The sequence below is a fragment of the Colletotrichum chrysophilum genome (genome assembly GCF_026319265.1).
Source record: "Colletotrichum chrysophilum strain AFK26 chromosome Unknown scaffold_55, whole genome shotgun sequence".
Taxonomy (NCBI): domain Eukaryota; kingdom Fungi; phylum Ascomycota; class Sordariomycetes; order Glomerellales; family Glomerellaceae; genus Colletotrichum; species Colletotrichum chrysophilum.
The window spans coordinates 255810-281094 of NW_026517342.1; the positions used below are offsets into that span (position 1 = coordinate 255810).

The 25285-nt window shown below is 53.7% G+C and overlaps 7 protein-coding genes and 1 non-coding gene across 8 annotated transcripts; 5 read left to right on the plus strand and 3 right to left on the minus strand.

The window, feature by feature from the left end:
• Window positions 1-4816: 4816 nt before the first annotated feature.
• COL26b_007073 (uncharacterized protein) lies at window positions 4817-5746 on the minus strand (the record flags this gene model as incomplete). Its single annotated transcript, XM_053179879.1, has 3 exons — window positions 4817-5163; window positions 5214-5543; window positions 5626-5746. The coding sequence occupies 3 exons, from the start codon at window positions 5744-5746 to the stop codon at window positions 4817-4819; spliced, it is 798 nt and encodes a 265-aa protein (XP_053036227.1).
• Window positions 5747-6452: 706 nt separating this feature from the next.
• On the minus strand, window positions 6453-8869 carry COL26b_007074 (uncharacterized protein; the record flags this gene model as incomplete). Its single annotated transcript, XM_053179880.1, has 7 exons — window positions 6453-6647; window positions 6702-7087; window positions 7139-7262; window positions 7352-7609; window positions 7664-8311; window positions 8373-8408; window positions 8477-8869. 7 exons carry the CDS (start codon window positions 8867-8869, stop codon window positions 6453-6455), a joined length of 2040 nt encoding a protein of 679 aa, XP_053036228.1.
• A 1058-nt stretch (window positions 8870-9927) lies between these two features.
• COL26b_007075 lies at window positions 9928-10026 on the plus strand. The gene has a single exon. It is a non-coding gene; the product is annotated as a tRNA-Leu (tRNA).
• A 289-nt stretch (window positions 10027-10315) lies between these two features.
• Window positions 10316-12382, minus strand: COL26b_007076 (uncharacterized protein; the record flags this gene model as incomplete). Its single annotated transcript, XM_053179881.1, has 2 exons — window positions 10316-12313; window positions 12353-12382. 2 exons carry the CDS (start codon window positions 12380-12382, stop codon window positions 10316-10318), a joined length of 2028 nt encoding a protein of 675 aa, XP_053036229.1.
• Window positions 12383-14661: 2279 nt separating this feature from the next.
• COL26b_007077 (uncharacterized protein) lies at window positions 14662-15999 on the plus strand (the record flags this gene model as incomplete). The annotated part of the gene is made up of 2 exons (XM_053179882.1): window positions 14662-15058; window positions 15131-15999. The coding sequence occupies 2 exons, from the start codon at window positions 14662-14664 to the stop codon at window positions 15997-15999; spliced, it is 1266 nt and encodes a 421-aa protein (XP_053036230.1).
• A 1972-nt stretch (window positions 16000-17971) lies between these two features.
• COL26b_007078 (uncharacterized protein) lies at window positions 17972-19551 on the plus strand (the record flags this gene model as incomplete). Its single annotated transcript, XM_053179883.1, has 5 exons — window positions 17972-18524; window positions 18611-18816; window positions 18871-18974; window positions 19137-19376; window positions 19446-19551. The coding sequence occupies 5 exons, from the start codon at window positions 17972-17974 to the stop codon at window positions 19549-19551; spliced, it is 1209 nt and encodes a 402-aa protein (XP_053036231.1).
• A 2119-nt stretch (window positions 19552-21670) lies between these two features.
• Window positions 21671-22324, plus strand: COL26b_007079 (uncharacterized protein; the record flags this gene model as incomplete). Its single annotated transcript, XM_053179884.1, has 3 exons — window positions 21671-22051; window positions 22111-22248; window positions 22304-22324. The coding sequence occupies 3 exons, from the start codon at window positions 21671-21673 to the stop codon at window positions 22322-22324; spliced, it is 540 nt and encodes a 179-aa protein (XP_053036232.1).
• A 1505-nt stretch (window positions 22325-23829) lies between these two features.
• On the plus strand, window positions 23830-24559 carry COL26b_007080 (uncharacterized protein; the record flags this gene model as incomplete). Its single annotated transcript, XM_053179885.1, has 2 exons — window positions 23830-24312; window positions 24539-24559. 2 exons carry the CDS (start codon window positions 23830-23832, stop codon window positions 24557-24559), a joined length of 504 nt encoding a protein of 167 aa, XP_053036233.1.
• Window positions 24560-25285: the final 726 nt, after the last annotated feature.

A 25285-nucleotide genomic window follows, 5' to 3' on the forward strand; every position in this document is an offset into this window, starting at 1 on the left:
CCTCCCATGGCATGAGGGGAGACGACGAAGGGGGACGACGAAGAGAGACGACGAAAAGGGACGATAAAGGGGGACGATGAGGGGGGAGAACAACGGCGGAGAAGAAGACGACGGGAAAGACGACGGCGGCGGGAGATGACGACGGGAGACGACGACGACGGGAGACGACAAAAGACAACAGACAATTCAGGGTACACCTGGCTTGCGAACAGAAGCATTGTTCTTTGTAGGGATATGTTTCTTATGTTCATGGCATGGCGATGGCGTCGACGGTAGCATCAGCATTATGAGTTTCTTTTGGGATGCATCACAGGCATGTTAGATACCACAGGAAAAAAAGCACCTCTCATTTTCTTCTTCAACACATCGAGTAAGCATTGTGTATGACACAGGTTTCTCTGATCTTTCGATGGCACCGCCCGGTTTTCCTGTGTCTGATGGGGCTATGCTTTTGTGTTGCTCAACACACGCAAAGTATTGTTCTACTGGGCAGAACAGTAAATCACAGTAAAGAGAGAAAATGTGAACTGAAATCATGGTGGAAACGACGATATCAGTAATGCTAATAATAGAAGCGACGACGAAAGCGTCAACAAAAACGACGACGACGACGATAGCAAGTATACGGGAGAAGCAGTCACGCTACTCTCGAAGACTACATCCCTTTGTTTACATTTCCCTTAATACGTAAGAGTTCCTTTTTTCTCCATCTGCAACCCGCCATAGCTATCCCTCTCCAAGCTTGGCATCCACTTTCTCCAAGAGCTGCCCGCAGGCGAGGTGACCCCCACGAGCTGAACGATATCAGACCAACAACACCGTCCCGCAACGCCGCTTGGCAGATCCGACTCCGGAGACTTTTGCTGTCTCATGTCTCGGGCCGTTTCCGAGATATCGATCGTGTCAGTGTTATCATCTCCGAACGGGTGGCTGGTGCTCGGGAATACGAACGGCGGTCGGGCTCGGATTTTGGGTGTCGGGCGAGGGATGGTTGTTGGTTGTTGGTTGTTTGAATTGCGGAACATGGAGTCTTGGCGTTGGGTTATTGTGGAAAATGTTTATCCAGTTTTTGGGATGGGTTAGGTGAGATCGCTGTCCGTTCTTTGGGTGTTGAAGGGTGCTTGTAGATGCGGTTTTGAGGTGAACCCGACTTCTGACTGCTACGCTTGGCCCACATGGATACGTCTTGCTAAAGGGTCTGGTGGGAATTCATTTCAGTATACTTCCTGTGAGCTTATTAACGCAACCATGCATATCATCGTTCAAATCTTACAATTTTCACTTCAATCCATGCGGGTGTGTGTCGTTGCAGAAAAGGAGCCCTGCAGGAGCCGCACCTGAAAGACACTTCTTAGGCCAATGCAGTTGCATTCGTTGTTCTAGAACGCTGCACGGAAACATTTCAGCTGAAAACTATCCGTCCCATGTCATTCTTTTAATTAGCGCGACGGATTTTAATTGGGAGTTCTAGTTGAAGGACAGTGGCATTTTGGGGAATCCTTGCCTTTGGAGTCGAGGGAGGGAGAAGAGGGGACGGTTTCGAGATGATGTACCGATGACGCATTCCGCGGCTCACGGCACCCCCTGTGAAATGTGTCGTCACCACCATTGAGAGCATTGCGATTCTCAACTTCCGTTCAAATTATTTTGGACCTGATTGGTTTTACTCAGTTCTATTGACAGTACCACCCACCAGAGCATAAACGATCTCTCCGGGAAGACATTCTTCTCTGAACACGACCCCGATTCGCACGTTGGACAGCAATATCAAAAGTCACAATGTCGTTCACACGAGGCCTTGCAATCCGCCGCGCTGCCATTCCGAGAAGCATTCCGCGGGCCTCAATGCCCATCGCAGCAGCCAGACAAGTGAGATGGGACAGCGCCAAGTCGAATGATGGAGACCTCGGCGGGCCGGGTGGGCAGGAGCCTGTGCCTCCCCAAAGCGGTGCATCGCAGAGTTGGTGAGTTCTCCTTGGATCACGTCGGTTCTTTTGTGTGTTACTGACTCCAATAAGGCCTACCCTGGCAGCGATCGCTGCTGTGGGAGTTGGCGTCGGGGCCTACTTGGTTCATCTGAAGGGAAAGCCCAAGGGCACGACGACGCCTGGAGCAGGGGATTTTGATAAGCTTGCGGAGAAGGTTACGCCGGGGAAATAGTGGCCATGAATGAGGTTTCGGATGATATCAAAAGCTGGGCTATTCAGATTGTATCATTGGCGGTTGAGAGCCAACGGACTTGTTTTGCGGGCATCTCCTGACTTAATACACGAAATTTCGACATGACCTGATAGCTGATCCGTTTTCTCCCCCGAGCTTGCCTTCAACTTTGAAAGTTCTGGTCTTTCACCCCGATACCCTCGAAGAGACCAATTTAATCTAAGTACAGCAATCGCACTGGACATCTCCATCAGCCACGACCTTTGTATGTTGGAAGAGAGATGAGCTTACCGTGACGTAGCTGTTAGCAGCAGATGTTGTGGACTGGCAGCTTCCAGAACCCACGTGCTCGTTAGAAGCACAGGTCGATTGCATCTCCAATGCGTAACAAGTCTGGAAGTTTGTCTGGAACACTGTCAGTCAAAAGGATACTCCCCGAGGTACACAGTCTCTCCGGAAGGCTTACGCATGGCTGCACGACGGTCCTGCAAGCGGCGAAGATTGCCGGAACGTTGAAAACGACCAGAACGAAGGTGATTGATCGCATATTTGTAGAACGAATAAAAATACTGAATACCGATGGCGCAACTAAAGAGTGTAGTAAGATCTGATGTCGAATTGCGATAATGGTGTCAAAGAACGATGTAAGTGAGCGTCGTCTATCCAGACTATTTATCCATTTGCCAGACCAAGCCTTCAGTTATCCTATTATATCCAATAGATATCAACGGCACCAATAATTGCGGCTCGACTTCGGAGAGTATCACCATCGCCGACGGCGTTTGAACCTCCGCCCGCCATTGAGTCCCTGACAACTTTAGTACGATCCGCTATCGCGGCTGGTGGAGTCTTTTGATATTAAATTTGGAGTTCACCCTGCAAAACGGTAATCCGTATTCACCGAGAGCGCTGAGTAAATAGCAGACCTAACCAAATCTACATTGATCGCGGTGAAGCCAAGCTTGACGTGGCCCTTTGATGACGGGCAGTCACTGACTCGATTACGTAGTGGGGCGCCGTACCTAGATACACATACTGTTCAACGTTGTCTCAGCACTGAGAATCTGGTGCCATCGAAATGGCAAAAAAGATAGGCCATTTTACAGATGAGTTTAAGTCTGCTATCATCTCATCGGCATGAATCCAGTTGCAGGCTTATCATTCTCATAATCATAGAATGACTGCTCACACAGCATCAACTCGACCCTGTGCTGCTTCATGTAATTCTTTATATCATCCAGAAGCGTATGATCCACTTGAACAAACTTTATCAGAGTCTGACTTTCTGCCTCTTCTTCCTCAGCGTTGTAGAATGGCTCTGTCGCGCTGAAAATCAAATTGGGGCCGGCGACCTTGCCCTGGTCTTTCATGTCGTGAGCAAGGATGGTCATTACTTTCTCCACAGAATCGAAAGATAGGTAAACTCTGTGCGAATGGGAGTTGAAGAAGACGCCTTGGTTCATGAGGTACAATTGGCATTGGTGAGGTCAGCATCTTCTATCCGCAAATCATGGGGTTTCGTGCTGTTACCTCTGGTCTTGGCTTTGACCCTCGAATCGGTCGGTGGTGACAAGACTGCGGTCCGCTCAATCGCAGACCCTCTTCCAGTATCGGAGGTGAGGTCAATCACAGCTTTGTTGAACGGCTTAAGATGATCGTTCATAGCCTTCACAAACACGGAAAGGTAGGTGTCTTTCTCGGGGTTTGCGGCCTCGTGGCTGTGCAGATCCTTATCTGCCGCCTTGTCTGGCCAGCTGAATGAGATGATCTGAGGGTATTCTCTCTTCACAGAAGACGCGCCTACCGCGCCTGTAGGAACGATGATAACTTGATACGCCTCATCTTTAGTCACTGAAATGGATAGGTTTGGCATGACGATAATCTGCTCTGTGACAAAGTAAGAGGACGGACCGCCTGAGGGCGCAAGATCAACTCACCAACATGCTTGAATGGCAACATGAAGATTGCGTCAAGCCTAGGAAAGGGGGGTTTAGTGACGCCCCAATAGTCCTTCGGACCGCAAAAGCGGATGGAGCCGCTTCGAGGTCCGCCGAGTCCCGACATAACTTCGAATCTGCCGTCGCAGGTAAAGGGCGCTTGAAAAGGTACGCGCGGGGTCCCGAATGCATAGAGACCACACCCCAATCCGGGGAATTTGGAAGACCTGACGCCTTGGTAGTACTGCTGTTCCCATGCGCAGCCTGCCTCCCGGCTTTCGGCGCTACTGGTGGTTCTCCGCTTCTGAACGCCGTCCAGGTTTCCCGCGTCGGCGGGGTCCATCATGCGCTCCAGCTTGCGCCTGGCGGCGGCTTTTTCTTCTGGCGTACGACAATCGGACAAGGATCCGCGTGCAGCCATGATGCCGAATGAGATCTGTCTATAATGGTACGGGTAAGCTTTAATCGGTTTAGTGCCCGCTTATGAAGTCTGGATTTGTGAAAGCGGTGTTGTCTGTTACGATTGTGAATGTCGGGCTGAAGGGAGGTATCTAATCGCGCTCGCATTTTGTGGCGGGGCAAGAGAGAAGGCGGTCAACCCCTGCAAGCATCCTGGAGCGAGGTCACCGGGAGCTTAAAGTCTACCCCTGCATTCTATAGGAACTCATCTGCTGCCATTGAACTGGCAAGAACACGAATGCTCATGTAAGTGAGAAATCTCATCTCATCAGCGGCATGAATCCAGTCATCGGCTTGTCCTTCTTGTAATCATAGAAGGACTGCTCACAAAGCATAACCTGGATATCGTGTGCCTTCATATACTCCTCGAGGCCATCCATCAGTGAATAATCAATGCCACGGAACTTCATCATGGTCTTACTACCACCTTCCTCCTCGTCTTTGTAGAACGGCTCAGTGGCACTGCAGACCAGACTCAGTCCAACAGTCTTCCCCTTGCCGACGCGGGCTTGTATGAGCATGACGTTCTCCAAGGAATTGAAGGGAAGGAACAGCCTCTGCGTCTCCGCGGTGAAAAGAATGCCTTCATTCAAGAAGCGGATGCGTCCTGAGGCCGTCAGTTTGGTAGCCGCATACAGCAAATCAAGCCGCGCTTACCGTCAACGTCGGATTTGAATCTTGCATCTGACGGTGGTGAGAGAGTCACCTCCTCGCCTACCATCAGTTTCGCATGAGGGTCCTCGCCGGGGTCAATGACCTCCTTGTCGAAAGCCTTCAGCTGGTCGTTTAGGACCTGCTTGAGCACGGTGCTGTAGGTGTCCTTCTTGCCATCTGCGGCCTCACCAACTGTGCCGCCCAACTCTTTATCCGCTTTCTTTTCGGGCCAGGTGAACGATATCATCTGCGGATACTCTCGTTTGATGGATGATGATCCCGTGGCGCCAGTTGGTACGATAATGACTTCGTAAGCTTGCTCCTTACTGAGGTCTTGGACACATTAGGGAGTATAAATACTTGCTCTGTGACGTGGTGAGAAGTAGTACACAACTAGAGAGGGGATAATGCCTACCGATGTGCTTGTAAGGTATCATGAATACTGCATCAAAGACACCATCCTTATCATCACCCATGTAATTCTTGGGGCCACAGAGACGAAGCCCGCCGCTGCCAGGCCCCTCCGTTCCAGACATGCTCTCAATATGGCCCTTGCAAGTGAACGGTGAGTGGAACGGAACCTCTGGTGTGATGAGCCTACACCACCCGCACCCCATGCCGGGAAGGTCACTGACGCTGACGCCCTGGTAATATTAATGCTGCCATTCGCGGCCCTCTTCCATGCTGCGTTTGTCGGTCCTCCGCTTCTGGATGCCATCCAAGTTCCCCGCATCGGACGCGTCCCGCTTCCGCTTAGCGGCCCCGCTGGCGGCCTCGCCAGCGGCCTTTCCTCCGCGACCGCCGCGTGATGAAGTACCGCGCCGAGGCATTTTGAGGTTGAGAAGTAGTCTGCAATTGCGGGGAAGGCACTTTGATCTCGGGCAGTTGCTGTTCAGCGCAAGATGCGGGTGATGTAACCCGTGATGTGCTGGCGAAACGGTTCAGGGATTCGCGAACACAGACGTGGACGCGTTTTGTGGCGCTGGCAAGGAACTAGGTAGAAGACGATCTGCAAGCATCGAGGGATGAGGTCATCGGAAGTTTAGGGTCTACCCCTGCGTGGTTGGCGCCATTGTAACTTCCACCAAAGCTGAGGAGGTTTCTATTTCCATGAAATCTCGTAGATTTTATCAATTTGGGTTGTTTCAAAGGTATTTCGGTGATGTTATTGAATTCGCTCAAATCACATATGCTAGTACACGTTTATCGTTTCTCTGTTCGTCATAAGTCATTCCCCTGCAACTACCACGCCTCCCACATCTGGGCTCCCATTGCAACCAGGCGGTTGAACAACTCGTCTCTAGTAACAATCGCAGTGAGATGATGCTCCTTGCCCATGGTATCAGTGATGACGAGACCATCAGCAATCTCACGATCCGTCGCCCATCCCACAAAGATCTTGGACTTCCATCCGAGACCTCCAACCTTGCGGATTTCCTGTGAAACCATGTTAGTACGTGGCGACCTAAGCTTTGTGGAGCATATTCTTACTTGGATATCCCCAATAGCGACAGACCACACAGGCTTTACATCTTCCGCCTCCGTTGTCCAACTCAACGCCGGAGTCGTAGCGGTTGCCGTGATAAACGCGTGACCGCGCTTACCCTTGTATCTTGCCGGGAAGCTGATCGGACCCTTCTCAGGATCGGGCTGCTTCTTGACGACGCCGAGGCGGTCCTTTGCGTGTTTGGCTCCGACCTTGGCCTTGACCTTGTCCGCGGCGAGTGTGGTATTGATTCCGCCCTTGGCGGTGCTCTTGATAAAATTCAAAATCCGGTGGCCCTTCTTCTGCTTGTGCTCCTCGGTCTCCGACTCCGCCGGGGCGAGGGCCGCTTCGTCGGGCTGGACGGCTTCGTCTATCTCGTCTTGGTCGACGCCTTGTAAGTTCGTGAGTCGTTGGGTTTGCGCAGGACGCCGTTTAAACTTACCGAGGTGCTCTAGGCCTTGACCCGCAGTGGCGTGAGGCTCATCAGGGGGGGGTGTCGAGGAAACGGGCGGCGGCGGCAGGGGCGCCTTGTTTCTCTCACCAATACGGAGCAGCGTGATCGTAAGCTGGGCATTTGTGGGAATGCCCTTGAGAATGGTGTTTCGCAATTCAACATACTTTTTCCAATGAGGGTAGGTGCTGGACATTGACATACTTTAGACACGCGAGCAATCAGAGTTGACAGGAAGACTGACCGGTTGATAAACACCAGGCCTCTTTGGATAATTGGGTCGCCGAAGAAGGTAAAGCCGACGATGAATCCGGTTCCTTTGATAAGCATGTAGGAAGTTGTGAAGAGCGATCCGAGGAGCATGGGGAGCAGGATGCTGGCCAGGATAAGTCGGGGCCGTTGTTGGGGGAATGGTGGTGTCGGGCTGAGGGCGTTTCCAAATCGTTCGTACGTATCAACCAACTTTGAAAAAAATCAGATATGCCTCTACCAAAGCTGGCATACATGTCTACTCACGTCCGCAATAGCATGCATCACAGGCCTCGCCTGGGTCCAGACCGTCTCAGAGACCGGCTTCTTGGTCTTGTCGTGGTGAGTAGGCGACGTAGCCCCACCGGTCTTGTCCTTGGCGTTGACGACATCTTCAGTGATATTAGTAGGGTCCGGCGCAGCGGTGTCGGTGTGGGGATCGCCTTGAGGATGTTTGCCCGCCGCGGTGCTGATAACCAGCGATGAAATGCTTGTCACGAAGCTATGCGCTTCCTGTTCCACGGCTTCGCCTGCATGCTTCTCGGGGGCTCCCGTTATGGAGTCGTCTGAAGCGAGGACGCCTGACGCAGGCTTCTTGACGCCGCCAGTCTTGCTATCGATGAGGGATGCGGGGGCGGGAGGGAAGCAAAAGGTGCGGGCTTCGGGAACTAGGACAAGGACAATGAGGAAGCTGACGAGCACGGGGATAACAAAGTCAAGCAGCCATGCGACGGTGTAGACGGATAGAAAGGCCGAAGTGCGCTTCCACTCGCGCCACGATCGGATGCGAACGATGTGCTTCCAGAATGAGAATGCGCCAACGATAACTGTCATGTACAGGCGTTCAACGTGGGCTCGAAGCTTGTCGGGCGAGAATTCCTCCTCGTCTGCAATGTTCAGGTCGAGAGATGCCAGCTGCAGGGTGTCAGAACCTTAAACCGGGGAGGGTTTGATGGGATCATTGGACGAAGCTTACCGGTGGTTCTGGGATCGATTTGACGTGAAATACTTGCTAGGGGCACATCAGTATCGGCCACCAATGGCACATCATTCAGTCATGGCGTGTGTCCAGGCCCCTACCTTGTCGAAACGTCGGACGAGGATCCAAAGTTCTTCATTTGACAACCCACCGACCATCGGCTGCGCGACCTCTTTGGCGTGGGTGTTCCAGCCCAAGTTCTTGACCTCGACCTCGTTGTGGTCCATCTGCGCATGTCCCTTCTCTTCGATTGGCGTCTCCTTGGTCGCCATGTCTGCAAGGTGGTGGCTGTCCGTGGGCCTCTCGTCCTCATGTGCCTCCACGATCTCCGGTTCCTGTCCCATCGTGGATTGGCTCGAGTAGCTAAAGTCCGATTGAGTTGGCGTATTTGAGGGGTCCACGATTGGTTGGAGTGCAGCTGCAGCAGTTGCTGGCGGCGGCTGTTGCTGCGCCGCCAGCTGCTCGTCTTCTTCTGTTGAGTGTCCCTTGAACATGGTGTCTGCAGGATGTCGGGGATGGAGACCAAAGGGTGGTCCTGGATGCAAAAGCCAGGGAGCCCCTCGTTATTTTGAAGCTGCAATGAGCTCCCAAAACATGGTTTGGAGCCAGGTCTAGATCCAGCCGCCGCCGACGTCAAGCGCGTAGCTGGCAACAGCTTTCCGCTTTGGGCAACGGCCTCATGACGTCACGAGACGCGCATGCACTGATTGGTGCTCCGACAGGGAGATCGCGATGATCACACGCGGAAGATCTCCACATGGATGGGTTACGCGGGAAGGAATGACACCTGTTTACCGGATGATTGGATCCTCTCGCCTGCCCGTTTGACGGCTGCTGTTGCAGCTGCTGCAGCTGCATTCCTGATGCAGAAGGGAGAGGCCGCACCGCACGTTCGATCCCTGAAAGTAAGGGAAGTTGAACATCATCCGAGCTCGATGGGGGCGATCATTGGCTGGTCTCTTCGTGTTTGTCTCGAGGGACTAGAGCCAAGCTACTGCATTCGGAAGTCATATCATCAATGGACAACACCATCGTGGGGATGTCGTGGACTGCGCTCTCGACGGAGTGGAGGCCATGTAAGTCTCTTGAGAGTAAAATGACCGCTCGATGCGTGTTTCTCAATCGCTTCAACGGATGCATTCTAAATAGAACGCAGACATAACACAGCAACTTTCCCCGGCATTTTGCTTTGAACCTTATTATCCTCGTTTATCCCTTGAATCCTAGAGACACAACTAGTCCAGCCTCACCCGCGGGGTTGGAGACCAGCCTCTCGCCTGGACCAGCCGATCCAACACCTCACCGAGCTAATCCTGCCAAAACAACCTGTTTTCCCAAGAAACAACACTCATGGTGCCTCTCTCCCACCCTCAGCTGCCGGCTTAGCGGCAACGGCTGCCGCCATCGTGGTCCCACTCGGACATTTCTCTCCAGGCCTGCTCCTCCACGCTAACCACAGCTCAGACACAGCGCCCGCGTGGCTCCACTCTAGGGCTTATGGCGATCTTGCAGTCGCACCAAATGCAACAACGGATCACCAAGATCACCATACGGAAGGGTGGCCGAGTTGGTTATGGCGCCAGGTTAAGGTCAGCTTAACATCTGTTTCCTGGTGGGGCAACCCGCGCGAGTTCGAGTCTCGTCCCTTTCATTTTTCATTTTTTGTTGTACATGCAGATTGATTTTTTTGTTCCCTTACTTTTTCTTCACAGGGACCACATGCCTGCTGAGACAGTCGTTTGATGTCGTCTCTATGAACAGGAGCGCTGCATCAGGTGAGAGCTACCAGGCGAAACAAATAGTATTTACCTATGCACCACTAGATCATCATAAAGGAAGGTTCGAAATATTACTTCAAATACTTGTATTTAAGTTATAAAGATTACTTTTGCGTCTAAATCATGCATTAAATCATGCCTGGCCCTTCCCAGGATGCATCATTAGTATCCCGCCCACCACGTGTAGTTGTTCGTCTGCTCCGCGGTGTCCCACACCAACGGCACGCTGGTGTCCTCCGGCCTCTCAGGCCACGCCTCCGCCAGGCCCTTCCAGACCTTGACGTCCGTCCAGCTGGCCTTAGCACCGCTGGGCTGCGCGGCATCACCGGCGAAGAAGCTGAGGCCGGTGCTGTCGTTGCGCGAGGGGTAAATGCGCGCCGTCAGCGCAAAACGCTCGTTGACCCAGATCTCGAGCAGCGAGTTGTCGAGAATAACATGGAAGGTCAGGTCCTCGGTGGCGGTGGTGTTGCTGCCCTTCGCGTGGATCTCGTACGGCTGGAAGTGCCCGACGAAGGTGGCGTTGTTGAAGTTGGGGAGGAGCGAGCTGCGGTCGCGCAGCACGTGGATCTCGGAGGCGGCGGGGTCGAAGAGGATGGTGGTGCGCTCGGCGTCGTCGGGGCTCTGCGCGACGACGATACCCGCGGGCCCGGAGAGGAGGTCCGCGCCGGAGAGGGTGGCGGTCAGCTCGTACGAGGAGCCGAGGTCGGCGACGACGGACTTGGAGGCGTCGGTGAGCTCGCCGACCTCGATGTCCTGCTCGGCGGCGCCCTCGCGGAGGAGGGCGATGACGTCGGGCAGCGGGCGCAGGCCGAGGGTCTGCGCGGTGTAGCCGTTGCAGCTCTCGATGCAGTGGGAGCCGTCCTGCTGCTCGCCGCAGTTGAGGACGCCGGCGGTCTCCTTGACGAAGAGCTCGACGGGCAGGTTCATCGCGCCCTGGTAGCCGAGCTGTTTGGAGGTGTTGAAGGCGTAGTCGGAGGCGATGTCCTCGTTGGCCCAACCCCACATGACGCGGCGGCCGTTGGCGGAGCGGGTGTCCTTCCAGGTGGCCTGGGCGTAGGAGATGCCCCAGTCGAGGGCGCCGCCGGAGGTGGGCGTGAACTCGACGGAGCCGTTGTCGCGGCGGGCGACGTCGCCGCGGTTCCAAAGGGCCCACTGCTCCTTCCAGTGGGAGGTGGTGTTGCCGCCCTCGGCGCCCATGGAGACGAACCAGGCCTTGTCGGAGGAGTTGCCGATGGCGAGGTCGAAGAAGGAGCTGACCTCGAAGTTGTAGCCGTACGAGCCGGTGACGTCGGGGGCGCCGAGGGAGGAGTTGGCGGCGGGCTCCCAGAGGGCGCCGAGGAAGGTCCACTCGGTCAGGTTGGAGGCGGGCGCAGAGTAGAGGGGGATGCGGGGGCCGATGAAGCCGGGGCGGGCGGCGCCGGGGAGCGTGGCGGGGACGTCGCCGGTCTTGAGGCCGGAGCCGAGGACCATGTAGTAGTGGGGCTCGGCGACCTGGAGCAGGGCATCGAGGTCGGTGGAGGGGAAGAAGCTGGGGTCTCTGAAGCCGGTGACGTTCCAGCCCTCGGGGGGCCCGTAGATGACGGTGCCGACCTCCTGCCAGGTCTCGCCGTGGTCGTCAGAGGTGAACATGGCCTGGACCTCGGTGCCGGTGATGTACGGCTGCTTCCAGTTCGTGGGCAGGGCGTGGATGCCGGTGCCGAACGTCAGGAGGGTTCCGTCGTTCTGGCCCTCGGTGTTGACCACCTGCGTGGTGCCGGTGAACTGGGAGAGGGGGCCGGAGGGGTATTTGCCGGCGGCGAGGGAAACAGACGAGTCGTTGGACCAGTCGCGGACGTCAGTCCAGTGGAAGAGGTCCTTGGACACGGCGTGGCCCCAGGAGACGTTGCCCCAGTTGACGTGGTTGGGATGGAACTGGTAGTGCAGGTGGTACGTCTCGGTGGCCGGGTCGTAGACGGCGCCGCAGGGGTCGTTCATCCAGCTGTGAGGCCCGAGGAAGTGCGAGCGCGGCCTCCAGCGCGTGAAGAGGGTGTTGTTGCCCGCCGTCGCGAGGTACTCGGGCGTGATGGTCGTCGGCACAGTCGCCGCCGCGGGGACCGCAATGGCCCCGAGAGACGCGATGGCCGTGAAGACGGCGCTACCCTTGAGAATTGCCATGCTGTGCTGTAGAGACTGGTAAATCCGCCGCTTGACGTCCCAGACTTTCTGGACGGTGAACCGTGAGCGGTTCATCTTATATACCAACGAACCAGGCGGCGCGCATCAGACGATCCGACCCCATCCAATTCCCATTCCACCCGGGGAAGAGGCTGTCAGGCAGGCCGTCGATACGACGTCAGCCAGGGCCGGAGCCAAGATTGAGTCTCCGCCGTTAGACGCAAGGATACGGAGTCATGATCCCGGGCTACTGCGGCTCGGCGAAGCTGGTCATGACGAATTGACGATGGCTAGTCGAAGATTGCCTACTATGGGCACACGAGCCAAGGGAAAGGTCGTTCCTTGGACTGAAGTTGCGGGCCGAAAGGAACTGCACCACGCGGTCGGGAAGTCGCTGGTATGGGGATGGGAATCGCGGGGCGGCCAAGCCGGACTGGAGACGCGCTACCCCGGCGGCGGTGGGTAGTGGCACTGTTGGTGGTGTTGAAGGAGGGAGAAATTGCGGGAGATGCGGAGTCGCGGGGGTCGGTCGGGACATAGTTCGCTGAAACTCCTCGTGCGGATGGACTGGGGGAGAAGAAAAAAAACAAACGGGCTGGCCTGGGCGTTTGTTTCTTGGCCTCATATCGCGCTCTCGCATGCATGATAAGCCAACCTAGCACGAAGCATAGCTGCACGTCTTTCGTTCCCCGGAAGTCTCTGTCCAGCCAGGGCTCGTCGTCTGACTGGCCAGCCACTGCTGCGATGCAAGAAGAAGCAGACCGGCAACCAAAAAGGCGCGTAGCCAAACCGCCAACTCCAACATGGGCGCATGACTTCGTGGGGATTTGCAATTTCCAGCGGTGCTTTGCTCGCTGTTACCACACATGGGGGGACGCAAGGTTAAACGGCCGAAGAATCGCCAGACCAGCCCCGCCGCCAGATGGATCTCGTTGGATCTGGTGCGAATTTTGGGGGCTGTCACGCGCCATGCCATTCCGACCTTGGTACATGTGCCAGCACCCTGTTCTTTACTGCGTCTTGTTTGCGTCGTTCGTACCAGTCAATCGGGTGGTTTCTGGCCCAAGCTCGCGCTGTCGTTCGGACGACTTCCACTGGGGCAATAGAGTTCTGCGGAGGCATTAAAATGAGTTTGCGGAGGCAGTGTGGGGGAATAGTGGGATGCAGAGTCAGGTTTTGTTGGTCATGAGCGCACGCAAGAATGCTTCCAGAACGAATGCTAGTGAGCTGATGGCCCATCGCGAGCTGTCAAATTCTCGCTATATTTACTCATCAGTCCCGCCGGCCAGCCTCAGCAGGTTTTGTCGCTAATGCGAAGCCGATCGGATGGTTCTGGAGTCGGTCTGTCGGCAGTCGACAATGATGAGGAATCACGCGCGGGACAGGGAGAGTGGGCGAAACCCCCCGGGTTTGCCGACGGAAGAACGCATCTCCGCAATCTTCTGATTTTTCTTTCTTCTCTGGTCTCGTCAACGGCAGAACTCTCAGTAAGTGCAAAGGGTTCTTCGCCCGCAGTGTGTGCAAACCCAAAAGCTATAAACTACGAGCTATCGGTCATTTCCGCGAGTTGGAAGCGGAATCCCGGTTTTCGATCGGTGGAGCGGGGCCGATACCCGCAATTTTGCGCGGCCCGCATCACCGGGGCCGAGCGCCCAGTCTTCCGCTCGACAATCCGCAAGCTTCGCCGGATCGTCATTCCAAGTTCCGGTGCGTTTCCGTATATTTGCAGTCCAAGAGCGTGTTCCATCCTCGTAGAATTGTGGACTGAGCCAAACAGCTCATTTTTCACTTGACCTTGGATAAGCAGCTTGCGTGAACGCAATTTTCGAGTAACTAGCACGACTGGTAAAGTCGTACCTTCCAAATGGACCTGTCCGCCATAGCCAGATGCCTTCCGAAGCAGAATGTCATCTTTGTCATTTCAGAACTATTGTTCACTATCACAAGTAGAAGCAAATCACTGGGAGATGTACATAACAAATTAGCAACCACTCCTGAAAACCACCCTACATGGACATCGGACCGCAGTTTACGGAGTCCACGAGGTGGGCGATCTTACCTTTACAGACTTAGATGAGAATTGAGAGCCTCATCCCTATAAGTTGCACTCAATGGCACTCGGCTATGCAAGCTGAAGATCATGACGGAGGAATGCTGCCTTACCCCGCTTGCTCGTGCCAGCGGATCTCTTATCACCTGCGGCGACACGTGGCTAGCATGGGACGTCCCGCCATCCCTTGGGCAAGTCCGACTTCCAAGAGTCGTTCGACGTCTATCGTGACGTCTCGGATATACCCTCAAGACGATCACGGAAGATTGAGTGTGCCATGACTTCCGCAGAACCCGAAACTATCATGCTAAGGACCCTCACCGAGGGAGTCCCCGACGCAACACAAGAACCAGCTTCAAACACTGTCTCCCAATTTCCCAACTGCCCAAATGGAGGCAAAGCCTGGCTCAAAGTCGGGGGCTCTTGGCTCATTTTCATGAACACCTACGGCATCGCGTCAACCTACGGGGCCTACCAGGCGTACTATCAGACCGAGAAACTCGCCTCAACCTCGCCTTCGGCGATATCATGGATCGGCACTACCCAAGTCTTTCTACTGGGCTTCACCGGTATTCTGGCAGGTCCTCTGTACGATAGCGGATATATCAGAAGTCTGCTCGCCGTCGGTGGCTTCCTTGTCGTGTTTGGCTTCTTCATGCTCAGCTTGGCAGCGGAGTATTTTCACATTGTTCTCTCTCAAGGTGTTTGCATTGGCGTCGGCAAGTGGCAATAATTCTTGATACCTGTTATTCATGGAGCTAACGCAATCTTAGGAAGTGGGCTACTTTACGTACCTGGCGTCTCAATCGTTTCTAACGCCTGCACCACCAAGCGCCCCATCGCCACTGGCATCGCAGCAACCGGATCAGCCGTGGGCGGGGTCCTCTTCCCCATTCTCTTCCGGAATCTCGAGCCGCGCATGGGATTTCCCTGGGTCAATCGCATTTTCGGAGTCTTGGTCCTTGTCACCTCGCTCTTCGCCCTAATCCTCCTCCGCCCAGATCCCATCCAAAATCCTCCCCGCAGGCGCGGGGGCGAGCTGCTAGACTCCTCGGCCCTGAAAGACACACCTTACCTCTTTTTCTGCCTCGGCCTCTTCTTCGTCGAGCTCGGCTACTGGATCCCGCCCTTCATCGTCGCCCCCTACGCCCAGCTCTCCCTCGGCACAAGCGCCGACTTCGCCTTCTACCTGTTAGCATACATGAACGCCGGCTCGCTAGCCGGACGCATCCTGCCCGCGTGGATCGCGCAAGTCCGCACCATCGGGCCTGTATGGGTCCTGATAGTCGGGTGTCTGAGTCTCGGGGCGCTCATCCTGGGGTGGATTGGCATCCGCGATGTGACGGGCATAACCATCTGGGGCGTCTCAGTCGGGTTCATGTCCGGGATCGCTGTGGCCTTGCCGAATGCTATTGTACCGAGACTCGCGCCGTATGCCAACGTTGTCGGAGCTAGGACGGGGATGATGTGGTGTTTTGTTGCGTTTGCGGCGTTGATTGGGGCACCGATTGCGGGTGTTCTTGTCGATACTGCGACGAATGATTATAGTCGCGGTCAGCTCTTTAGCGGGTTGAGTATCTGCTTGGGAGCTGCGCTGCTCTGTGTGCCAGCTGTCCATGTTGGTAGAAGAAAGGAGGAATAGGAGTTCAGGCAGTTTGGCATCATCTGGAAGATTAGGTGCTTTGGCTGTCACTTGATGAAACTCGACTCTTTCGCTTCCGGCGACAGTATGCTTTTAACCAGAGCCTCGGATTTTCACTACTACGTAGTAAGAATTCTGTTCAGTGGACTGCGAGGAATGAACATCACTAGACTTGGCGATGCGCGTGTTTTACTTCGGGGGAGTTGATTTTGTTTACATATACGATGTTCCGTTTCCTTTTCGTACGTACAATACGACCCCTAAATGTTTGTTACCCTCTATACTAGTAAAGTGCTCCGCTAGAATCGACGCTCTCTATTGAGTTACTTAGTATAGATTCTCTATTCGCTGTCAGACCTTAACCAGTTATATACACTTACTAGGGCAAAGTACCACGCTTACACTCTTTCAGGGGGTATATTGTAATCAGCTCCGCGTGAACGTCCTTGATGGATTAAAGGACGTGCCGGCGACTAAACAAAACCAACAACACTACCACGTGCTCTTGCTGTACCTGCATCGTGAACAATCGTTGGCATTAGGTTCGGAACTTCTCCGCGACGGTATTAAGGCAAGTGGGGGTGGAGACCTGGACACCGGGGATGCGTTTCAAGGTGAGCAGGGTTGTTGACAAACCATCCTCAAATCAGACAACATGGCAAGCAATCTGTGTTTTCTCTCTTTCAATGAAGTGAAGATATTCATACAATTTTGATACTTTCATGTCGTGATAGGTGTAGATATTGTCATTACCTGAGGTCTTGACATGTGTTAGAAGAAACAAGTTATTTCAAACTAGTTGGGAACAATCATATAAAAACTGAGCTGATCATGTTCAACCGTCCCAAGAATGTTTGAGCGTGCCTTAATTCTGGGTGAACGCTTTACCTTGAACTCCTCACCGCTCGACCGAGATTTTCTCGCTCATGACCCCAGCCACCGAGCCAGGAACGGGATCGAACTGTCCAATCCTGACGGCACTCAGCTCCAACAACCCCACCATCGCCAGGCCCTTCTCCAATTGCCACGCCGTTTCCTCACCAGCTTCCCTGCCTCTCGGGTCAGGTCGGCCCCATTGGTGCAACTCTGCCTTGGAAATTCGTCGGTGTCGGGTTAATGAGGGCGACGTGCGCGGCCACACAAACCCCTGCCATCTCCAAAACCAGAGTGCCAGACTCGCGAGGCAGGCGCGCCATTCCCCAGATTTCCCCCGCACCCATGGACCGAGTGTGGGACGGGGGGAAGGGTGATCGTCTGCGGGGATAAGTAGCGGAAATCGAGGATGAACCTCGTCTTCCTCGGAACCTTCTCCTGCTTTTGCTCACTTTTTTGTTTCTTTCCTGCAATGCGCGCGTGATTGTATGCAGCTGGTCAAGGTCTCGAAAGCTTAAAACAGACTCGCATACAGCTTTGAAGCTTGTCGCAACGTTTCAACCAACCCAGCCAGCCTCTTAGGGCTCACCAATAGTAACGCAGGATGGGCAGCTTTCGCGCGGTCGAGGATCGGCCCACGCCGAAGGAGGTGTACAATTGGCGCCTCTACATCGAGTCTGCGATTATTGCGACAGGATCCCTGCTGTATGTTCCTAAGCTTTTTGGTTCAGGTTACCCGCAGCAGAGAAGACGGAAGATAATGGCCCCTAACTAATGCTTTCTGCCTAGGTTTGGATACGACTCGGCGTTCATCGGAACAACGATCGCGCGAGCAAGTTTCGTGCGAGACTTCGGCATCACTTCGGCTACGTCGAAAGAGATATCGTCAAACATCACTTCGGCCTTCCAGGCTGGCGCGCTCGGCGGCGCACTTATGTGTTTCTTTAGTATGAAGCCGTAGCTATCTCGTAACGATGAAGCCAGGCTAACTGTCAAAGTCACCGAATATGTCGGCCGTAAATGGGCCCTCATCATCAGCAATCTAGTCTTCCTCGCGGGCGCGATTCCCATGGTCGCTGCCACGAATGATTTAGCATCAATGTACGCCGGCCGAGCTTTGACCGGCTGGGGCTGCGGCGTTATCACCGCGACTGTGCCGTCCTATATCGCCGAACTATCCATTCCCTCAATTCGTGGTATCCTCACCGGCCTGTTTGAAGTCACATACCAGACCGGGTCTCTCATTGGTTTCTGGATCAACTACGGTATCAACCAAAACATGAATCCGAACAGCTCCGCGTCCTGGCGCCTGCCCATGGCCGTCCAGCTCATCCCTGCAGGTGGCTTGCTCATCGGAGGCTTCTTCCTGCACGAGTCGCCGCTGTGGCTTTACAGAAAGGGACGGGAGGAAGAGGGAGCAAAGGTCCTCATGGCGCTCCGACATCTTCCGGAAGACCATCAGTACATGCAAGAAGAGGTGGAAATGATCCGCGCGAGACTTGCTGAGGAAGCGGCCGTCGCGAAGGCTTATGGCAACGGGTTCTGGGCATACATCCGCGGCTCTCTGTCTGAGCTGTCGCGAAAGGGCATGTGGAACCGCCTTCTGCTTGTGTTTGTTGCCTTCACTTTGCAGAACATGTCTGGTGCCGCAGGTAAGTTTGAAGCATTCCTCGCCACAGATATTCTCTACATCCGTCGCGTTTCATGCCGAAATCGACAGTCTCTAACAAACTGTCAGCTATCAACTACTACTCTCCAACACTCTTCGGCTCTATTGGTATCTCCGACGTAGCTTTGTACACCGGAATCTATGGTTTGGTCAAGGCCGTCGCCTCCATCATCTTCTATGGAGCTCTCATCGACATTTGGGGTCGCCGTCGACCAACGATCATATCTTCACTAGCGTGTTCACTTTGCTTGTGGTTTGTCGGTGCTTATGTAAAGGTAAGCTTCTTCTGGAATATCACGAAATCCTGTTTTAGCCTCTAACAGCTTCAGGTCGGAAACCCGGCCCCAATTATTGCTGCAGGTGGTGAACTCTCGTCGTCCACTAAATCTGGTGGCCAAGCTGCTACTGCGGGTATTATGATTTATTCCGTCTTGTGAGTTTATTTCGTCTCTAAGTCCTAACTTCAGCCCTTAAATTGCATAAACAATTAAAATTAAGCTAACACAGGCTCCCCTAGTTGGTCTTTTGGTCTTAACGGTATTCCGTAAGTCGCGACTAGATGCAATTGCGTGACTGCAATACTAACTCCTCTTAGTTGGATCGTTTCGGCTGAGATCTTCCCCGGCGCTCTTCGAAATCTTACGGGAACCTTCGCGGCCTTCACGCAGTGGCTCATTCAGTTCATCATCACGAAAGCGTTGCCGTACATCTTCAGCAGTCTCGACTATGGCGTGTGGTTCTTCTTTGCCTGCTGGATGCTAACGGCCACGATTTGGGCATTCTTCTTTCTTCCTGAGACCAAGGGTGTCACTATTGACCAGATGGATACACTATTGTATGTTCTCATCTGCTTCCTCCGAAGACTGTGTGCATCTCGGTGCAACTAGCTAACTCTGCCACTTAGTGGATATGAAGGTGATCGTCAGGTTCACAGCCAACAGGCGAAGGCGGACGATGGGAAGAGTCTAAACCAAAACATTCGTGAGGTTGACCGTGTCGACGAGGCGTAAGGTGCCTCAAATTAGCATTTAGAAGCTCTACACACCCTTAAGGCCATATCCGGAACTTATCTAAATGCCGCCGGCATATAGTTGGGATGACCCGGCGCAAGTGGGATTCAGCTTGCCGTATTTCCGACCACGCGTCACGCCGAAAAGGGGATGGTGATCTGCCGCCTGCACGCACTATGCAGCAAGCCTCAAATTATAATTCTGCCCGCATCGTCGCTTTGAGCGCCTTGAGAATGTTGCGCATGAGACAGGCGCGGGAAGTTGCAGTCCCGTTATCCTGAGACTCAACGCTCGTTAATAAGCTCCGACTAGCGCCGGGGAGGCCCTCAACCTTGAACGCGCGCGCGCTTGAAACGGGGGGCAAGTGATGAGACGGTACGCCTTACTTACGGCTAGACCTGCTTCTGTGCTGGTTGACGCGCAATGAATAGGCCAGATCGGATTGACGAGTAAGGGCTTTTTAGTCATGGGTTGTGATGAGAGAATAATGCGAAGGAAAGTGTTTGACTCGTCAACGGAGCCGAGCGCTCGGAGAGGGATCGACGGTGCAGTGAACGGCACATCATTGGCAGCTCTTGGCGACGGACCTTTCTTGGCGGTGTTGTTTGGACGGACGGAGATCATGTGGTAACATTGTCGTGAGCACAATCTTCAGACGAGGATCGGTAGATCACCCAGGAGACACCCCGGTCAAAGACACCAAGGACTCAAAGTCGGGCTCTAATCCCCTTGCATAATTACTCCTTCCTGCATGGCAGCGTCATAAGAAGTTAGCGGGCGATAAGCTTAATCCTCCAACATGGCTAAAACAACGATGAAAAAGAAGCTTAGGGCTTTCGGCACTAGTCAGGAGTTTATGTCGCGAGAATTATGTCAAGTCCCGATAGCTTAAACTTTCTTTTGCACTCCACCTTGCCGCGGGGAAGGCGGCAACGCGGAGAAAAGGTGGAGGCCGGCCGCACGCCTCGCAGGGCGGCGGGAGCCGCGAGTAGCGTGTTTACAGTCTGCCAGACACCGGATGAGCATCCGCTACTCACTTTGTCCTGGTACGGATGTGGAGCCTCGTTTTCGGGGGCCCATGTGGAGGGTGCCCTGTTATTCGTTTGGAGAAGCCCGACGTAGGCCTCATGTTACGAATGCGGTCTGACGGACCATGCAAGAGGCATCTTTTGCCCTGATATGATCGCCCTGATCTGCAGAGTTCGTCCCAGTCGACCGGCGACTTTGTGGCGCCACGGCCTCGGTAACCGGAATGAAGTGATTCTGCCCCCGTGACCTCCTTCTCTATGAGCAGATTCTGACTCTCACAACATGCCGCAGATCATCGTGATTACTTGATGGGATGTAAACCTCGGTTTGTGCGAGGCGGCAGGATTTCAGATTGCTGTCTACTAGGTCATTGGGATGAAGCGTGACATCTTCAGTTTACTTCCCGCTTCGCAGAGAGCTATTACCAACTTGGACCTAGTGTGGCTTCCATCTTGAATCCAGCCAAGTTTGTTTCCTCCTGCCTTGCTGCACCCTATGAACGGACAGGTTCGCGTCAAACAGCGCAATCGCGGCCGAGCGAGGGAGCCACGTATCTTGGCATCTAAAGTGGAATAATGTCCCGAAAGCTTAGAAAGGGAAACCGGCCTTGGCATCTAGGTTCAGCCCAAAACACATGTGCGGCTAAACTTTCTTCGTCTCGACTCCACCCAAAAGCTTGTCGCTTGTCAATACTTTCTGACTTCGGACGAGAGAGCGGGCGCAATCTCCGTGTGGGTTGCGACACTCCGGGAGCTTCAATCACGGAAGAGCGAAACGATCTCGAAAGCATCGCGGCTGAAGGACTCGGAGCCATCCTGCAGTGGGTGATGGCCAGATGGCTCGATGTCCCTCGGACAACGGCACATGTGCTCCTCCATTAGAGATGATGACTCGCAAATGGTGATCTCGGGACAGTCAACGGATTCTCTATATATATGAACCGGAAATCGCCTTTCTTCTCGGCCTTGATTATTATCCACATCAGACTTTCACGTCCTTCACGTCTTGCATCCATCGGCTGGTCCCTCATCAACTAATCCTATTGGTCTATTATTAATACCATTCGGTCCTTCTTAAAAAACCTTTCACAATGCGTTTCACTCAGCTCATCCTCTCCATCTTCCTCTTCTTCTCCTTCGTCGCTGCCCTGCCAGTACCGGCACAGGCAGACGGAGAAGCTCTCGAGGCACTTGAGGCGCGGGCCAATAACGGTGGCAAGAAGGGTGGCGGCGGCAACAAGGGTAGCTCCAAGTCAACTGCCAAGGAGGTCAAGGGCATCGACAAGAACATCAACATCCAGAAGAATGAGTCCAAGGACGTCAAGAAGGTGCAGAAGGCCGAGGGAACCAAGAACTTCCCTAAGGAGAAGGCCAACCTCCAAAAAGACATCAAGGCTGGACAGAAGCAACGTGCCCAGAACCAGAAGAACGCCGACCCCAAGAACAAGCAACTGAACGATGGCCTGAAGAAGGTGAGATATCTCGGAAATGCAAACCATGCGATCTCGGTACTAATATTGGAACTTATTAGGTTCAAGGTGCCCAAGCAAAGGAGTCTAAGCAAGCCAAGGGCCTGACCGGCAACCCTAAGAAGGACAACGCCACCCTCAACAAGCTTGGTGGCGAGTTCAAGGACGGCCGCAAGCAGAATGAGAAGAACAAGCAAGCCGTAAGTCTCTACACATGCCCTGAGGCAACAGAATCTGAGACTAATGCAATTACAGGCCAAGAAGGGCGGCAAATAGATGCGAGGCCGTATAGACGTGAACAGCTCTGTGGGAACCTACGGAATAGCTTCGTGCGGGACGATTTATGCCGGGATGGCGATGGCGGAGTTCAAAAGATGTAATTTGAGACAGTCCAGCGTCGAAGACCTCTAAAATGAGACTGCGCCGTGCGCTACCTCTCACGTGGTGCTGTGAATTTGCTGGTGATATCTGGTGATTTGAAGGTTCGAATATTTCGTCTCTGATGCCACCGTGATATTGCGAGACTGAGTAGCGGTAAGTGATCAGGCAAACCAAGCACTCGCAGGGCAGGTGAGATAAGTGTTACCTGACAAGTGAGGTCTGTCTCAACTAACATCGTAAACCATGAACCAAGCCTGAGATTTTAACCCATCATTAACTTTGTTGGTGTACAGTGTCTGCCCAGCTTGGCATTGACGACCTTGAATCGCACTCCGAACAAATATATTAATATGATCTTGTGATGTTGTATACAGTGAATAGTCTGATGTTCACGAAATTCGGCGATGAGAACCCCAGCTTAGCAAGCCCCAGTCCTGTTGGTGCTCAATCACAGGGCACCAACAAGTCGAACCATTTACTCGGCTGCCACAACCCCCCAGTCGATACAAAAAGCCCCACGGATTACATCATTCTGCAAAACATGGTCAGCTGACCCAGAAGAAAAGAGGTGATCCGGCAGTCGGGAACCATTTCCTCCACCGGTAGCTCCGTTCACAAACCGCGACATGGCGTCTTCTCGGCCGAATCCACATGCATCCTTCCAGATCCCTGACCACATCAGACGCCATGTGAATCCATTCTATGGCCGCAGGACCAATGGGTGTGATACCTGCGGCTTCAAGCCAGAAAGTACCTCGAACCTAAGTCGTGAGCACGGCCTAAGGACCTGGACCGATGCTTCCCTATACTGCAACTTCTGTCATCTCATCGTCGCTCTGCACGATGAGCTCAAGACAAAGCACGCGATAGAGTTTGCAGACCTTGACAAAGGCAAAATTGCTGTGTACAGTCGCAAAGCTCGCGACGGTCGCAAACAGTTCCTCCTGGGCCCCAATACGCCAGACATGAACACGCCTCCAGCTGAACGGGAGACAATCTTCTTTTACAACTTTCCCGGTACGTTGCAATTCTGCATGACGGTTTTGCTGCAAGTGAACTCGGCATAAATGCACGTTGTACTTATCCTTGAACTAGATTCTCGGTTTCCATGGGAGGGTATCCCTTATGACCGTGACATGTCGGACACTGCTGGCTCAGAAGAATGCCTCCTTCTTTTGAAATATTGGATGGAAAATTGCCAGGCTTCACACGCCGATTGCTCACCTTCAGATCACCCTCTGCCGACTAGGGTCCTCGATGTCACCGCCAACCCCCCAAAGCTTGTCATCACGGCAAACCTGTCGCAAAAGGACGAAAGATACATCGCATTGAGCCACTGCTGGGGGCCATCTCAGCCACTCAGAACCTTGAAGATGAACATTGGGCTGCATCAAGACGGGATGGACCTCAGCAGCATGCCGCAAACCTTCAAAGATGCCGTCGCCGTGACACGATATCTTGGCATGCGATACATCTGGATCGACTCTCTCTGCATCGTGCAAGACGACGTTCTGGATTGGGAGTACGAAGCCGCCAGGATGGCTGACGTCTACGGCTTCGCCTATCTGGTTCTGGGCGCATCGTCTGCGTCTGACGGTACAAAGGGCTTCCTGGGCCGCCGCCATTACTCCGGGTGCAGCGTGACGGTCCCCTGCTCAGCGAGCCCGCGCAAATTCAGCAAAATCCACTATCGACCGGTGTTGAACCACAGGAAGGCGCTGTTCTCCGCAAACTTTGATGGTCCATTGTCAGAGCGCGGATGGGCTTTCCAAGAGAGGGCTCTTGCTAAGCGCTTCGTTTCATTCGGCGAGTTCGAGCTCCAGTGGGCTTGTCGCTCACTTGAAGACTGCGAATGCGACGAATTCGACCTCAGGAAATCCCAGGTGGGTATAAAAGGGGACAACAGCTGGAGGTTTAGGGATTCGGTGGGAATACATGCCAAAGGAGACGAAATGTCGACGCAAGATGCCCATTATTTCCATCGTCAATGGAGGAAATCGGTCGTCACACCCTATTCAGGGCGTAAGCTTACCTTCCAAGCGGACAAGCTGGTCGCTTTGTCAGCGATCTCCCGAGTCTTCCAAGAGCGGGTGGACGACTTCCTCGCAGGATTGTGGAGAAAAGAACTAGTTCATGATCTAAGCTGGAACAGATCTCGGTTAGAAGAGTCGAGGGGATGCCTTGGTGCGCCGTCATGGAGTTGGGCTTCCATCGACGGTACCGTTTCCTGGTGGAAATCCTCCTTCGTTGAATCATTGAGACACACGGAGCCGTGCCAAGTTGTCGAAATAGAATGCACTCCGGCCTCTGAGATCAATCCCTTCGGGTCCGTGGAAAGCGGATACGTCATTCTAGATGGTCTTCTGATCAAGGCCACGGCAAAATATCTCCACAATCCACCGCCGTCGCAGGAGGGCCGACACTATTTTTTGACTGAATGGCCTGCTGGGGAGTTCTTCGCAGACTCGTTTCTAGGGACTGCCGATGTCGAGCTGAATGGCGAGGCTGTCAACACTGCTGTCCGAGGCACACTTTCCAGTGCGCACTATCGACAAGAAGCGGTTGAATATCCTGTCTGGTGCTTTCTTTTGACCACAGGATACTTTGGGCGCGAAGACAAGTATGCTTACGTGCTGGTTCTCGGGAGGTCGGTCTGTCAACCGAGTGTGTTTGAAAGAGTTGGGCTGGTGGTTCTCAAGTTGGGCAAGGAATCATTGCCGAGCTTCCTTTCGCCAGGATTCTTTCCAAATTGGCGCAATGAAAGAGTTACCATTATATAGCATAAATGTAGGACACACGAATGAAGAAAGCGTATGATTGAAAGTCTTGTTTATTCTACACTAATGATGGGATACC